This window comes from Ammospiza nelsoni, chromosome 5 (genome assembly GCF_027579445.1).
Source record: "Ammospiza nelsoni isolate bAmmNel1 chromosome 5, bAmmNel1.pri, whole genome shotgun sequence".
Taxonomy (NCBI): domain Eukaryota; kingdom Metazoa; phylum Chordata; class Aves; order Passeriformes; family Passerellidae; genus Ammospiza; species Ammospiza nelsoni.
Genome location: NC_080637.1, coordinates 21994571 through 22010742, shown reverse-complemented (window position 1 = coordinate 22010742; position 16172 = coordinate 21994571). Strand labels below are relative to the sequence as shown.

The 16172-nt window shown below is 39.4% G+C and overlaps 1 protein-coding gene across 1 annotated transcript; it reads left to right on the top strand.

Moving 5' to 3' along the window:
- Positions 1 to 3270: 3270 nt before the first annotated feature.
- Positions 3271 to 10106, top strand: ASB15 (ankyrin repeat and SOCS box containing 15). Its single transcript, XM_059472554.1, is given in 11 exon segments — positions 3271 to 3312; positions 5141 to 5447; positions 6035 to 6132; positions 6135 to 6219; positions 6600 to 6670; positions 6673 to 6945; positions 6948 to 6971; positions 6974 to 7064; positions 7066 to 7118; positions 8883 to 8960; positions 10018 to 10106. Coding segments are annotated over 10 exon segments (1014 nt in total). The 5' UTR covers positions 3271 to 3312; positions 5141 to 5295.
- Positions 10107 to 16172: the final 6066 nt, after the last annotated feature.

Genomic DNA, 16172 nt, shown 5'->3' with positions numbered 1-16172 from the left:
GCCTGGGTTTAGCTTGTTGGGTACTGCTGTTCTTGGTCTTACTCTGGAGTTATTCTGTATTTTCATCACTGCTGTCTGTGGTGCCATGCTTCCTGCTTCTTTGTCCCACTTCAAGTTATTAACTGGTTAAATAAGTACTGTAATTGTCTGTCATTGAATCTATAAAGCTTTGCATCATGTCAGCCTCAGAGAGAGAGATTAGTGTTTGATGATGTTATATGGTGGGATCTGCAACTAGTTGAAGGCTAAACCTTCTCAAACTTGTTGTGATTTATGTAAATATGCTCCGATGTGTTGTTAACGTAGTGCTTGAGAATAATTGGCAAATACTTAATTTTCTTAATGGGAGTAGTTTAACCAATGGGGACACAGATACTCTTATATCCCCAGACCTCGTGTTACATTTGATGAGATTTTAGAGAAGTCATGTGTAATACTTTCCTGAGGGTCGCGTCTGCTTATGTTACAGTTGTACAAGGTCAGACCTTAATTTATCTAGCAACTGCGTATTTAATTTTAGAAGCATCACAGGACACCTCAGCTTGCAGGGCACTGTTCCTGGCTGCTCAAAATTCAGGCCCCAGAGTAGCACTGGCAAGATAATGGGTTGAAATGGTGAGACTGTGCTGTGCTCGCCAATTAAACTAACAGAGAAATAGTTTAAAAACGTAATACTTCAGAGACTGAGTCCAAATTTAGATTGCTAGTAATTCTTTCATTGCTATGAATAACCTCTGTGCATGCCTAAGGGCCTTCTATTTATAGAATAAAGCTAAGATTGTCTAGTTTATTTTAAGGTTAAGAAATTAGAATAGCTCACTCTCACGTAACTTTATGTGTTTAAAAGCAATAAATGCTTGATACACTTCTTTCCAAGAAAAGATACAACTTCCATGATCAGCAAGTGGTTCATATTTTTTCTAATGTGAAAACAGTAATTTAGAAAGAAAAACATTTTTTCCAAATAGAACATCGAGGAGTAATGTCTAGTGTTTCAGGTATGAATATAAAAAGTATCAGAAAAATATCAGGCTACTCAAAATGTTGTTTTAGGAAAATCTTCTTTGTAATATAAAAAACTCCAACTCATTTAGAGTAAGGGTTTGCAATTGTTTCCAGTGATGTAGTGTGTGGGTCAGGCAGTTGAGAAACTGCCAAGGGTGAATGGAAGGAGATTTTCCTGCTGAGCTTTTTAGCCTTTTCATTGCCACATCACGTAAGGGAGCAGCGATGTTTCTGGTGCTGCTCAGTGTATCAGCCATGCTGTTTTGTTCCCTGTGATCCCTGTGGCGCATCCATGCTTGGCCAGCCCTTGTCAGCCCAGCACAGTGTATTACCAGCAGTGATACAGCAAATCAGGAGTGCCTGTAGACCCTTGGCAGCGTGTCCAGCTCTGGGGAGCTCTTTGCCTCACACCAACTCTACCCTGTCACAGTTACTTGCTACTAACCAACTTTCTCATTTTTCAATGTATGGATTTTTGTGGGATAAGATCATTTGAAAATAGTACACACAGCAATTCTGAAACACTGCTCATCTGAGCCCTTTCTGGTTAAGTTCATGTTCAAGAGCTTTATGATGCCTCTGGTGAAATCACTCAGGGAGTATAGCAAAGCAGGAGAAAGTTTTGGGTATGGAAACTGCGTAACCAGAGAAAATTTTCTGGGGTGGCCTCTAAGCTGGTTTATTCCTCTGATGTTTTGGAAAGAAAGGAGTCATAGAAAGGAAATACATTCTAATGAAAATAAAAGGATTTTATTACTAAAAAAACTATCTTACTTAGTGTTCTTAACTCTTCCTAGAAACACTGATGTTGAGAGCGTATTTATCATCTGGCAGGAGTAGACCATATGTGAACATTGCTAAAATGTCTTTTTAATATACTAAAATGACTTTTTTTCAGAGATTTTGCAGTTTGAGGGTCTGATCTGAGGTCTGTGCAAATCTGTAGGGGCCTGAATATATGTATTGTTATAAAGGAGTCCTTGTGAATATATATACGTAGTGAGAGTCCTATGTATTAGATAGGTGGGTCCTGTTGCTCTGGATGAGCTACAGCTGTGGGATCCTTGGTTGAGTAGCAGCTGTAGCTCATGAAGGCCTCTGGGATAAAAGGGGGTTGGGTCGAGAGCCCAGAAGGAGCCCCTATGGAAGCCATGAGGAACTGTGTTGCAGAGAGGAGCTGCATAATAGGACCAGCAAGAAGGTATGGACTTTAAGATGGGACTCCAGAAATATGAAATACAATAAGATAACAACAACACAAATCTTCAGGAGCCTTTTCGGTTCAGGCTCTGGGGTAAATATAATATGATGGGCTGGACTATAATAATTCTCCACTTTCCTAAGGACAGCAACTTCACTAAGGCTGGCAGAGCATGAAGGTCTGGATCCAGTAGGGTGATCCTGATTCATTGAAAAAAAGTTTTATCAATGGTATAATTGAGGGTTATTCAAATTTAGGGTTTTCAAAATGAAAGGTATGAAAAAGGGGAAGGTAACTTTTGTCTTAAAGCAGTTGTGGAGGAAATAAGATTATGGATGTTACATATTTTTCCTTAACAAATTATCTCACGTAAATTAACTGTTTCATTAGGAGCACCTCTTAGCTGCCAATGAGATATTAATGTGCTCTACCATGTACTTTCCTGTTAGCTGATGGCAGATTGAGGTTGCAGTTGTGTTCATTGATGTATGCTTCTGAAACTGCTAGTCTAGGAAAGATTTTATCCTTGCTCCCTGAAAGGTTTGTGTGTGTTTGTAACAAGAGTGTATTTGTGACTTAAATGATGGAAGCTGTAAGGTGCCATCAGAATTTGAGAAGTGTTAATGAAAATGAGAGGAAAAATGCATAAAAGAATCTTACCTCAGAATTCTTCTGCCTGTCAGTGGAGTGTATTGCCCACAAGAGATGTGGGAGAGTGGTGCATATGTCCACACTGTGATGAGCAGTTCGTCCCAATAACTTCTGTGTTAAATCTTCTTTTGGCCTGTTACGCTCAAACCTTGACTATGGACACAATAGGAAGGGACAGAGAAGAGAAGTGAACCTTCAGAAGAGCTTGTCCTTTATGAACAACATGAAGGTCTGTTTTTCTAAGCTCCAGATGAAAATGTTTTTGTGAATATTCTTTTATTATTCTTGGACTCCTTTGTTTTTTGTGTTCGGAGATGATGGCACTCAAGACCCAAGTTGTATATTTTCTCCATCAGACAAAATGGAATTTACATAGAGATTTTTAACATCTTCTTTCAAATTTCTTTCCTTGCAGTTGAAAACCCAGGCCATGACTCCAGTACAGTTTGAAAGAGGTGAGAAACTGTGTTATGTGGGAGTCAGAATCCAAGAGATCTTTAGTTTCTGAGTCAATCTAAATGTAAGCCCTTACTAATTTAATTTTGGCTCGCAAGCTTTATCATAATATACTAACTAGTAAGGTATTTGTGGATGGGATTATAATATTGGCTATGGTACTTTGAGTGACTTAGTGCTTACAAGAGCAATGCAGAAACTAGTCTGAAGAGAAAGTTGATTGACACTTCCCCTTGAACATAAGTTTCAGAAGATTTCTTCCAAATAGCATTTCCAACGTTCCTTCTCTATTTGCAGGATGACTAGAACCATGATCTGTGACAAACATACAGCAGGGACTTAATTTAATTGTGTAATATTTTTGCAGCATTTTAAGGATTATAAGTGTTCAGTGTGGTAGAAAGAGCGCATGACTGCACAAACTGTGGAAGTAATAGTTTAAAAATAAATAAAAAGATTCAACAGGACAAATGTGTTAAGTGACTGAGATTGAATCAAGCAGAGAAACTATCAAATTCCAAAGGTTATTTGGAAAAACCTAGGTAGGTACTGCATATATTAATGTGTTTTTCTTTCTGTGTGTTTTACAACATATAAAGACTGCATTTTATAGTTAAAAAACCTGGAAGATGTTGTAAAGAGCAAAATTCCTGACCTTCCAGTTATAATGAGAATTTACTAGTAAGATGGTTGGTTTATGTGATATCATGAGGAAAAAGCATAGTGAACATAAGCCACAGTTACAGTTGGTGATATGAACAGACTGAATTAAGTTGATGACTATAGTTAAAAGGTTTGACATACTCTGTTACTAATCCACTGAGCGTTTCAATGACTCTCACACCTTGAAAATAATAGCTGGCATGGCTTGGCCATTGTCTGACCTTTTGTACCAAACTCATGTGAATGTCCATTATTCACAACTGCAGAAACAGTGCAGAGTCCAAAGACCTTTTCCTTCTTTAATTGACTGTGCTTTGGCAGTATAAAGATAAAACAATATTTGTGAGTGTTTGAGGTTTGTTTTGGGGGGTTTTAACATATTAAAGACCATTAAAAGAGATAATTAATGACATGAGATCATTTTATTGTAACACCTAGTGAGAACAATAGGAAAATTGTAACATCCATGAAGCAAGGTATCCTGGGGTGAAAACAGAACAAAACAAACAAACAAAAAATAAAAACTACACCCTAGAAGTAAATAAAATAGTCCCATTGCAAATCTGAGTTTTTGACATATTGTTTTTCAACTGCATCACATTTATCTGTTCAAGTTTGTAAGGTCAAGTTTCTGGGCTTCAAGGACTTGTGAACCTGACATATGCTTTGACGGAAACTGATCAAAGGGAGTGGTTTCCACTGCAGAAGGCTGCAGTTCAGCCAATTCCACAAATATTTGAAGTTACTTTAGATGGCAGGAAAGGTTAAAATATCCCATAAGATAAGGGGAGCAACAAAGAAACATAGAACAATGAAGACACCAACAGGCTAGAACTATTAACGAAAAGAAGTATGATCAAGTCCTCCATGGAGCATCTTGCTTATGTTGTTTAAATATTCCAGCAAATTTTCTGGTTTTGGAAAAGTTGCATCAGTTTACAATAACAAATAAATTGGACCATTTTTAACATTTTGTTCAGAAGCTTACAGACAAAGCAAGAATTTCTATTCAGTATTCTGTGTGTTTGGCAGTACTGGTTAGGTGAACATAATTACAAATACTTTTAATAAAAACATAGCACTTAAGGATTTCTCATGTATGTGTATGTGTTAACAGCCTTGTGCTTTATTTTGTTGTATCTTTTTTCACTTTCTTACCTCTAGCATCTTATGAATCAACATGACAATAAAAAACATGCAATGGAAAACAGCACTAAGTTTGGCAGCAAAAACTGGCTTTGTGGAAAATGTGCAAATGATCCCGGAAAAGGGTGTTTATCCCAATACCATAAGTTACAAGAGAAACTTATTCGTCAGCAATGCAAGAAGCTGCAAAACAGAGATGCAAAGACATTTTTGATGTTCTGAAGAATGATGGAAATGTGAACATTAAGGACAAATATCGAGTAACACCATTAGGGGTTATGGCTGAATGTGGTCACTGTGATGTGCTGGAGCATCTTAATCATAATGATAGGTATTCAAGAAAAGAGAAATTCACCTCTGCACTGGCATACATCTTGCCTGAGTGCTGAAATCTTTCAGGAAAAAAAGAGGAAATTGGCTGGAAGGAAAGGAAGCATACGTGAGTGTTTCTGCTGGACTGGAGTGATGCTTACACGTTTCTGTAATGCATGAGGGAGGAGTGGCAGAGTTGAAAGCAATCCTTTCACTCAAGGAGAGATTGCTATAAGGGCTCTTCTTGCTCTGTTGTGTTTCTGTTTACTCCACTCCATCCCTCCTTCCTACCTTTCCTTCCACGTATGGAATTATATTGGTATTAATCAATGAAGTATATTTGAAATCTGTCGGTTGAAAGTCCTCAGTTGTAATGCTTACAGTCAAAGCAGAACCTGCTCAGGTGAGCACTTGAACTTGTGTCTGTACACCTCTTATTTTGGTTTTGAGTTTTATATTTGCCACAAAAAAATAGTCTGTGCTTTAGTAGAGCTTTAACTTAAATATATCTGAAAATAAGGAGGAAAGTACTTTGGATTTGTTTTTATGATGCTCTGTAAATCACTTTGGATATAAATATAAGTTCTGTTTCCTCCTTTGAGGTGGACATGTCAAGGCCTCAGCAGATGATTGTGTACCAGCATTATTTTAAGCAGCTGGAGGACGTAGTCTAGACTGCATAGCTCTGCTTCTGAAATGTGAAGTGGCAGTGAGCCTGGTGAGGCAGGGCTGCTCCCCACACACAAAATGGCTTGTGAGGGCTTGAGAATGGCTTACTCACACCTGTGAGTATGAGCTTGGTCTTTACATTTTTACTAAGAGACAATGTGACACAAGGTTACATCAAAGATGTTTGTAGTAAACTTGGCAAATGTATATTTATGTACATTTCCATTTTAGAAGTACCACTGTTCTATTAGATTTAACTAACTTTTCTTTTTAGCAGAAACTAAGCAAAATGCAAAACACACTCCTTAGAATTAAGTGAAAACCACTGAAACAACTTAAACACATCTTATATGACGGTGCTCAAAACTGGTGTTTCTATGTTTTAAACTTTTGTAAGAAGCCTAGGTGGTAACTAAGAACATAAATGGATGAGGGTTATTTTCTTCCTGTAAGGAAGTTACACCTGCCTAGTTTTGTTGACTGTTTTTAGGGGCAGGAAGTATCTCATTGCAGCCACATCCCAAACTTTAATCCAGGAAAGTGGGCCAAGCACTGTTCATTCTGCTAGAACCAATGTCTAGAGCTTGTCATTGAAAATGGTTTGGATGTCAACACTCTCTTGTCTGAACACATAACTTCAAATACTTATGATGACAGAAGAGGGACTGCGCTTTGTTGTGCTGTTTCTAATAATGAGATTCTTCACACCAAAATATTGCTCAAAGCAGGAGCAAATCCAAAAAAGGATCCTTTAAACTATGTTCTCATAGCAGTGAGAGCTGACTGCCATGGAATTGTAAAGCTACTCCTATCTTATGGAGCAGATGTCAACTGCTAATTTTGTTGCTTAATGATTCGCGTTTCCCCAGTGCATTTGGTATTCTTTGAGTGGTGACATGATGCTGAGGCTGTTGCACAGTCATGGATATAATGTGGAGATGTGTTTGGACTTTGTGTCAGGGTATCTTTGGAAATTCTTTTGTGTGGCCAGCTCCAGAGCTTGAGCCTATTCCCTGTTGGACTACTTCAATAAACAATAAACTAATAAATACATACATTCCTTGCTTCTCTTCACTTGGCTCTTTTCGTTAGCCAGATTGAAACACTCTGGTTTATAGTGTTGAATTAAGATTAACATACTGTCAAAATCATTTTTTGAAAACACTCTAAAAATAAAATAGCCATTTCCCATTTCCTCTCTGAGGTAGAGAAAATGATGGTGCTGATGTGGTTTTATTATTTATTTACATTAATATATTAGAGATTTAGAAAGGAAATTTTAAGAAATCACGAGGAAGAATTCTGGAATTTCTGTTCCTTTCCTAGCTAGTGGAGTAGATGTGTTTCCAAAGAAATATTTCTGAACAAAACAGTGCCACAGATTACAGGATTTTTTTTGCCTTCAAGCCTGTTTGCATAAATTAAGAGTTCACAAAGGCTAAACATGGAAGAAAACAGCTTTTAAAGTAACCTACCTAGGTATTAATTTGACTGTTGAAGGCCATTTCTAGTGCTTTGTTTAAATTAACTTCTGTAATTACTTTAAAATGTGTTCTTTGGCATTTCTCTGCACAGATTTAGAAATTATGGCTTGATGTGTTCTCTGTTTCAGTTCTATGAGCTTATTGCTGTTCTGTGATTGAGACATTTAGCTGCAAAAGTGGCTTGTGTTTTTTATAATTACACAGATTATGTGCCTCTAAGCACAAGAATTCATTTTTTCATAGAAACACAGTAAAAATGAACAAAGATACCACAGACTGGATAAATATCTAACTTCCAGTTAATAGTAATGTTAAGAGTTATTATAGGAAATTTTAATTGCTTATGTCAGGTCACAATCATCCAAAGAGTTGTAGCATGCTTTGTACATTAAAGTTCATGGTTCTATGTAAAAGTCTTTAAACATCTAAATTATTATTTTTAGGTATTTTTGCAAAGTGTTTGGTCCAGGTACAGCTTTGGTGTATACATGTATCAAGGCTTGGCAAAATTTAAGGGACTTTAGGTAAGTTCTTTTAAACAAATACTAGATTTTGATGGGCAAACCAGGAAATCAAGCAGCCTATCCCCTTGGTTAAGAAATATTGTAACTTTAATTTTGGTTCCTTCAGAGTTTTGGCAGATCAGTTCTTGAACAGACTCACCCTCAGTCATGCTTTCATGCACTGCACAGTATGTTTCTGCACATTTAGAGAAAAAAAATCTGACACAATAAATTTAAAGATATTTAATTTAAAATTATTTGCAGTTACCCCCTTTGTTTTTCTAGCATCTGTTCCATCTTGAGGAAAGAAAAAAATGCAGACCCTCCCAACTAAGAAGATATTTCAGTTGGTGGATATCAGGATTACACAGGGCATAATTCATTTAGCTAAACCCACAGTTATCAAATTATTGTGTTGGAAAGGACTTTAAAGATCATTTAGTTCCAACCCCCCTACCATGGGTGGGGACACTTTCCATTACAGCAAGTTTCTCAAAGCCATCTGCAATTTGGCCTTGAACACTTCCAGGGATGGGGCAGCCACAACAACTCTGGGCATCCTGTTATTTGAGAGATATGCTGGTTATCACACACACACGTATTCACAGAACCCAAAACTCAGCTCCAGTATGCTTCTGCCCTACCCCCAGAACTGGCTTTCAATATTCTTCAGAATTTCTCCTTACTTGCTGAATGTCATTGTCACTGAAGACCTAACTTCTGAGTCAGACGTGTAAATTCCATGTCCCAAGGCAGCTAGATTGGTCCTTTGTGTGTCCTTCTTCATAACAGATTCACTGGAACAAGTAGAAGAAGTGAAAATTACTGGTCTGGGACACGAAGAAGGCTTAATTCCTCCTTCTGCTCTCAGTAAGGCTACTATTCATGTAGATTTCTGAGACACAACATCTGGGGGTTTTGCCAGGAATTTTGACCAAGATGAAAAATAATAATTTAGTCACTTCTGAAAAATTTCTAGGCATCTGGTATGTGAGCCAGGCCCCTGACAGAAGGATGCCCCAGGTGACTGGTGACTGCAGGCATGGCCTGAGCACAGAGTGCCCAGTGAACCCCACACAGCTGACTGCAAGTTAAGGCTCCACTGGCCAATACCTCCCGGACATAACAGGATAAATACATGTATGCCTCCTAACCTATAAACTGATACTTCTTTGTGGGAATTCTTAATCAGAAATATGGGCCTAATCATAATAAACCTAAATTGTGGTAATTTTAATTAATACAGTGACCACAACACAAGAATCTGGGTTATCACATATCTGATACAGTATACTGCTACCAGCAAAGGAAACATGATCAAATAAGGCTTTAGATAGGAGATTTTAAACCCTTTCTGTGGCTAGAGCCAAATTCCATTAGTAATTTTAGTTCACGGGCAAAGGTTTATATTTAGGACTTCATACAAGCATCAGGCAGTAGTTACATTGCCTGCAGCATCAAAGCATTCAGATGTAGCACTGAGCATTGCCCCAAGTGTTTAAAATACCATGAACTAGTCCTTTAAATTTCACTAGGTAAGCTAAAAAGACATGGTACTGGTTGTGTTTGCCTTTTAATCAGTAGAGCCAGGCCCTTTTTTTGTTTGTTTGCCTGTTATAGGAGGTGGAGTGATACTGATTTAAAGCTTTTCTGTCCTTCACCATTGAAGTTGTTTATTTATTAAAGGCTTCTGCCCACCCTTGCTTCCCTTCCTTCCCACCCCCATCCTCCTCCTCTAAAGCAATACAGCATTATGAGAAAGTGTCTTTTATATTTTCAAGGCATCTGTGAACTGAATGGAGAGAAAAGCAAAACTTTATTTTAAATTAAATATGAGGTGAGATGCTCATGGAGCTGTTTTCCCCATGTCAGATTTATGGCACAGCTAGAAATTGAACTCAGCTCTTTTGATTCCCATATTTTGCAGCCAGACCATTTGATGCTACTTTTTATGGACTTGACTACATGGTGGTAGGACCAGGAAATGCAACTGGGCCAGAGCTGGTGGTTGTGTGAAAAGGCACAAAGGCTTCGTTCCCAGCTGGAAGAATAAATTGGTAGGAAAAACCTTTTTATTTTCCCTACTTGGACTCTGATTGAACCCTTGCAACACTAGCATTTAATTTTCTCGACTATTTGGGTGTGTCCCACAGGCTGTTCCACCGCAACCCAATTCCATGGCATGCCCACCCCCGGGCAATGTTGTCTACAAGTAATTAAACGCCCTGGCACTGAATCAGGCATGCTGTGGGATAGGGCCTCCTATCGATTTGGGGACAATGTTTGAAATCAGAGGTATAATTTGGTTTCTATTTCTCATAAAATCTGACACAAGCAGCTGCACCAGGCTGTGAACTCTCCAAGGAGCCAGACATTCAACAGTGGTTACATCAGCCTTTAGCTTTTTCAGTACCCGTGGGATGGAGTTTGTAGCTGTGTTTCCAGAGCTCAGTGCAGGAGGAAGAAAACCATAGCCATGAGTCCTGCATATGACGAGCTGTTCCCTGTAGAAGCCATAATGTTGTGTGTGGGACATCCATAAAGCTCTGTGCACTCACTACCATCTAATTTTGGGAGCTGGCATGGCAGAGCTGGTTCTGGGTATCAAGGCCGGGGTGAGGCTGAGGTGGGAGGTGAGCAGCAATTTTACTGCAGCCATCTGTGTTCTGGCATGGGCTCCAAGTGCCTGAGCTGCCCTTTCCCAGACTATTGCCATCAGTACACGAGTCACACATGGAAAAACACCGTCACAAAGTCACAGGCTCTTTTGTGTCTACCTTGGGGTAAGGTAAAGGCATTTTTTGTGACCCTTACTTGGGGCAGGAAAAAACCCCTACTAAAATATCCATGGTTTGGCTATGGCTTGCATGGACATAAATTTGTTTTTACTTATCTCTGTAGAACAGGCTTTATCTCTTTTGTTTTTCCATCACTTCCAGGGTCTGGAACATAAGTCTTATGAGGAATGGCTGAGGGAGCTGAGGTTCTCCTGAAAAGCTACAAAAATGTATTAGTGAATGGTTAGTAGTCATAAGAATGATGTAACAGTGTATCTCTGGTGACATGTTCAATGTATTTTAATTTTCAAAATTCAAATTTTCAGTAGAAATCTCTACATCTAATTGGGCAAACCCAATGCCATTTGTCCATGTTTACTATGCATGGTAGACATTCGCAGAACTTCTGTAATCATTAATATGGACTGACAAAATATAAAAACAAACCCCCAACATAATCAAAGACAGTAGAGAATTTACCTGGTTAGTACTGCTGCTTGTATTTAATTCTCTGTGAAGTATATAACTTCTTTATATTGCTGGCATCTTCTTTTTAAAAAATCTTCATAAACACACACTGTTAAAAAAAAGTGACAAAGGATGCTAAATTTAGTAACTACTTGTTTTGCTCTCTTGTGTATAAAGAAATAGAGTAATTTTTTTAACTGAATTACAAACTGTAAGTTTGGCTAAGTTATATGGGAGAATTGTCTGTCAGGTTTTAACAAAGGATGAAATCCATGCAGTTTTCATAATCACTTATAATTTAATAACTACATACGGACATGCATATTACAGTGTACTTGCAAATACCACCATAAATAATGCAGTTCTTACACTGGTTATTTTTACCTATTTTATTATGCTTCATTTTTAAAAAAGTAGTAGGCTAACTGCATCCCATTGAAATTATCCTTCCAAACCCCACATTTTTTGTGCATACAGCAGTTCCTCTGTTACTTTCTTTGCAATACAGTGGCCTCTACTTCCTTTCCAAACCTGTTGAGCAATATTGCGATGTAATTCCAACCAGCTGCTGTGGTCACCCTATGTCTGTACATCAGTAGCGAGTGAAACTATTTCTATATATAGTTTGTAAATCTGTTGGCAATGTTTGTAAAGCAGACTGAGATTCTTCCTGGGGAATAAGAGCAGCTCTGGGAAAGCAAGAGCAGTATCCCGTCCTTGTGTACAAAGCAGTTTATCTATTTGGTGTGGAGAAATGAGGAAATGGCCAGTCTGCAGACACGTGAAAAAGCACTTGCTTTGGGCAAAACCCTGGCAGGAATAGTTTGTGCTGTCAAAGATAAGCAGGTTCATCTCATGCTGTTAATACAGAACATGACATTGTACTGACATTAGATGATTAAAAAGTATTGGCTGTGTAGGAAGAAAAGAAAACTGGGAATGGGAATGACATTTATTCAATATGATTTATTTTCCCCCAATTTCTTCCTTATTTTATGTGATTCAGGTAGGCAGAAGGAGCAATAAATCCCAAGTCTGCTGCACCTTTGGCACCCAGTGGCATCCTCTCTGTATAATAAAATACACCACCAGGATCCATGCACAAAGGTGAGCATTCTTCCTTTTCGTTAAAGGTTGAGAAATTTGTTAGTTCAGAAATGTTCTTATTTGCACTCAGATGTATTTTTGCCCCCAGTCCTTCCCTGCAGGCAGGTTTACCTGACTCCCCCTGACTCCCCTTCTGGGATGCATCCATACTATTTTCCTATCAGCAGCATTATCAGAGCCCATTCACTTCTTCACTCCCTCTTACTCTTCTGTATTCATAAGTAAGGCAACACAAATACCCTCACTGTGTGGGGGTGAAATACATTAGATAAGTGGTTGCCCTGTGCCTTGTTGGTATATGTGCATAATTATGTCCCCAGCAACTGTTGAGAAAGCTGTTTTCCAAACTGATCTGAGCAATGAGGCAGCCCACATGCACATGTTTTTGAGTGAAAGCTGGTTATTGTTTGTGATGGTTTGAGTTCTTAAACTACAGCCTGGACCTGGAATCTGCCCTCTTGGTAGGTAGCCTGGGGAGTGTTGCAGGGAATCTGTGGGAAAAATCTGTCTTTGAGATAGAATGCTGAATCTGATTCCCAAGCAAAGACTGGTTTTGAATCAGGGTCATGTTTGCACTTACACCACTTTGTGTTCCCCCAGCATGTATGACAGAAAACATCTTTTTCTTCTGTGTGACTCCCTGTTTACAGCCATCACCCAGAGAGATGGAGTGAACAACAGAATCATCTGGCACTGAGAAAAGCAGCTGAAAAATTGTTTCTTCAAATACCTTCAGTGCATGCTTCATCCCATTTGCTCTGCTGACAGCACTGTTAAATGTAGGTGATGACACATCCTTTTCAGGCACAGTATCGTGCACACGATTTTCACAAGTTATGCGAGTCTCCCGAGGGAAAGAGCTGCAGCTTGTCCCATCAGTCTGCCTCGTGGTCTTGTGTACTTGCCAGGCTGCTTGACCCTGTGTCTCTCCAGGATGGTTTGAATTCTGCATTCAACCTGGGCCTGCACACGCAGCATACAAAAACTGAGACATATATAGAGATAAATATATATATATATTGCTGTAGTGGGAGGGGGAGAGCAGGCAGTGAGGAACACGAGGGCAGGACACAGGAGACGTGCAAGGAGGAGTAGGAAGGAGAGGTCAGCAAACAGGCTGTGGAGGTGGCTGAGAAGAGTGAGGGGTCTGCAGGGAAAGCAGGAGCAGGGGGCCAGGGGTGGAGAAGGCAGCCCAGCAGCAGTAAGGCATGAAGAGAGAGCTCAGGGCTGGTGCCTTAAGTGGACAGCACGAGGGAAGGAGTTGGTTCAGGACTGAGGGTTGCAAAAGGGGTGGTGGGAGGCAGGAGCAAGCAGCACTGCAGACAGGCAGCAGGAGACATGGGGAAAGCCCAGTGTGCTGTGATTCATTGTTTTTAGTGTGCTCTATGGCAATTGGAGCAGTTCCTGCAGTGTGGGACTGAGCTCAGCATGAGCCAACGCATCTGTCTGACAGGCTGTCCTCCCGAGCTGGGACTGAAATAGCCGCTGTCCTGCGCCTGAGGACAAGGTTGTGCAGCCCTCTCTGTGCCTGCCTCTAGTCTCCCCTGCACTCATCTGAGTGGAAATGTGCATTTAACTGTGGGCTTTGTCCTGCTGAGGGGTGAGCACCACCTGCCACACGTTACTTGTGGCCTTTAAGCAATTGAGCCAATGTGCCCCAAGTGTAGAAACGTAAGAAGCGGAACAGAGTCGCCATGGCTGCTGATTGAAATAATTAATTGCTTGGAAAGGCAAAATGGACACTTTGAAGGCTTTTCTCTTGTAAAACCAAGACAATAAAAGATCTTTACTCCAGGTTAGGAAAGATGGAAAATCTTGTCTGAAATTTAGCTGCTGAAAGTCAGGAACCCTGAGTGCCAAGGTCTGCAATGATAGAGTGAATCCTCCTCCTATAAAATGGGTGCTTCCAGTTCTTCTTTTCCCTCAGCTCACGTTCTGAAGTGCACAAACCTTTTAATAATTCTGTCGAATGAGAGATGAGTTTTCATGACCTATTGGTGAAATAGTGAATTCCCTGCATACAGGATTTCAACAGGGCATTAGGGAGGTGAGTTTGGGTTTTCTGTTAGGAGTTGGCAAAGCACTTCATCAAATCATCACAAAGATCTTTTAGGTCATCAAGTTCAAATGTTAGCCTAACACTGCTAAGACCACAACTAAACTGTGCTCCTAAGTGCCACATCTACATGCATTTTCAATACATGCAGGGATGGTGACTCAGCTATGGACACCTGTTCCAATACTTGACAACCCCTTTCATGAAGAGATTTTTCCTAATGTCTAATTGTAGGACTCATCCTAGACAGCAGCCAATGTAGCCACTATAAATCTGCCTTCCTCTACTACATATGGTTCATGCTCTACTCACTGCCTCCTGTGATGGAAGGAAGTTCCCTGTGCCACCTCACTAGCACACAATGGACTCTTCCTAAATTGTTTCTAATGGTGTGATTGAGAACAAATCTGGGGAAATAGTTTGCTCAGACCTCTGGGTCTTTTGCTTGCTTTTTTTAGAAATCAGAACATATATAGTGCCTGTGAAAGACTATGAAACAGGAACAAAATGTTTCAGGTAAGAATGCTAATAACAGGACAACACAATTACTCCTGTCATTGTTCTGAGTTCCTCTTGGAGGTTGGAACCTGTGATCTGAAGTGTTGTAAGGGTGGGAAGCTTCAACCATGGCTGATGCCCACAGGAACTGAACCCTGATCAGCTGAAATGCTTGCATAATGCCAAATACTGCCAGAAAGGGAATCCAAAATTCCAAATTAGTGGGTACTTTGAGTCTTAAGGTTTCTGTCCTCTCTTATTCTTCCTTAAAAAAGTGGTAACACTTTCAGGTCCTCTGAAAAGGCCACTGACAATTGAAATAATTGATAGCTTTACTATGCTGAAGAACAGGGGCAAAATAAAATACTGTAAGGCTATTAAATGTGTGTGATCTTTCCCATGCAATGAAAAAGAGTAAAGGTTCTGAATAAAGGTTCTGACACTCATGTGTCTAGGATCAAAGTATGTGATTAGAGAACTATGGAATTAAGGACTGTTTCAGTGCTCGTAAGTAGGCAATAACAAATACTATTGCCACATTTTCTGACAAGTGAGTACTTGTACTGTTTTAGCATATTATTTTTAGTCTGTGTGTTATTTTCCATGTGCTACAGCCTTATTGTTTTTATTAAAATAGTCCTAGAAAGTGTTTGTGGCTCTTCACCTTTGGCCATTTCCCCGTAAAGAATAGGTCATAAAATACCACGAGTGCCATATAGGATCAAGAGGGGACACAAACCTCTCATAACCTCACCTGACGGCCAATTTTCCCCCTGCTTCAGGGGAGACATGTACAAGAAAGTACCTTGTCCATCTTTGGTAAGATCTTTAAATTATCTCATGACTAGAATGGACATCATTGACAGTTTGTGAAGAAAAAATATCGCTACTGGCCCAGTGTTGTATCATGTATCAGCAAGGAGTATCATTGAAGGTAATATTCATGTTATTTAATATTCCTTTGGAATATTATTTTAGAAGTGAATAATTCATGCTGCTTTTTAAAAGTTTCTTTGATTTTGGAAAATTTTGTTTATACATAGAAAACTTCGTATAGACAATTCAGGTGTCTGTATGTTTGTACTTTGTATGATGGACTCTCAGCCCAGGAAAATTGAAAGACTTATAAATTTTGTTGTACCTGACAAAAAAAGAAGAGCAGAAAGCTGAGAATTT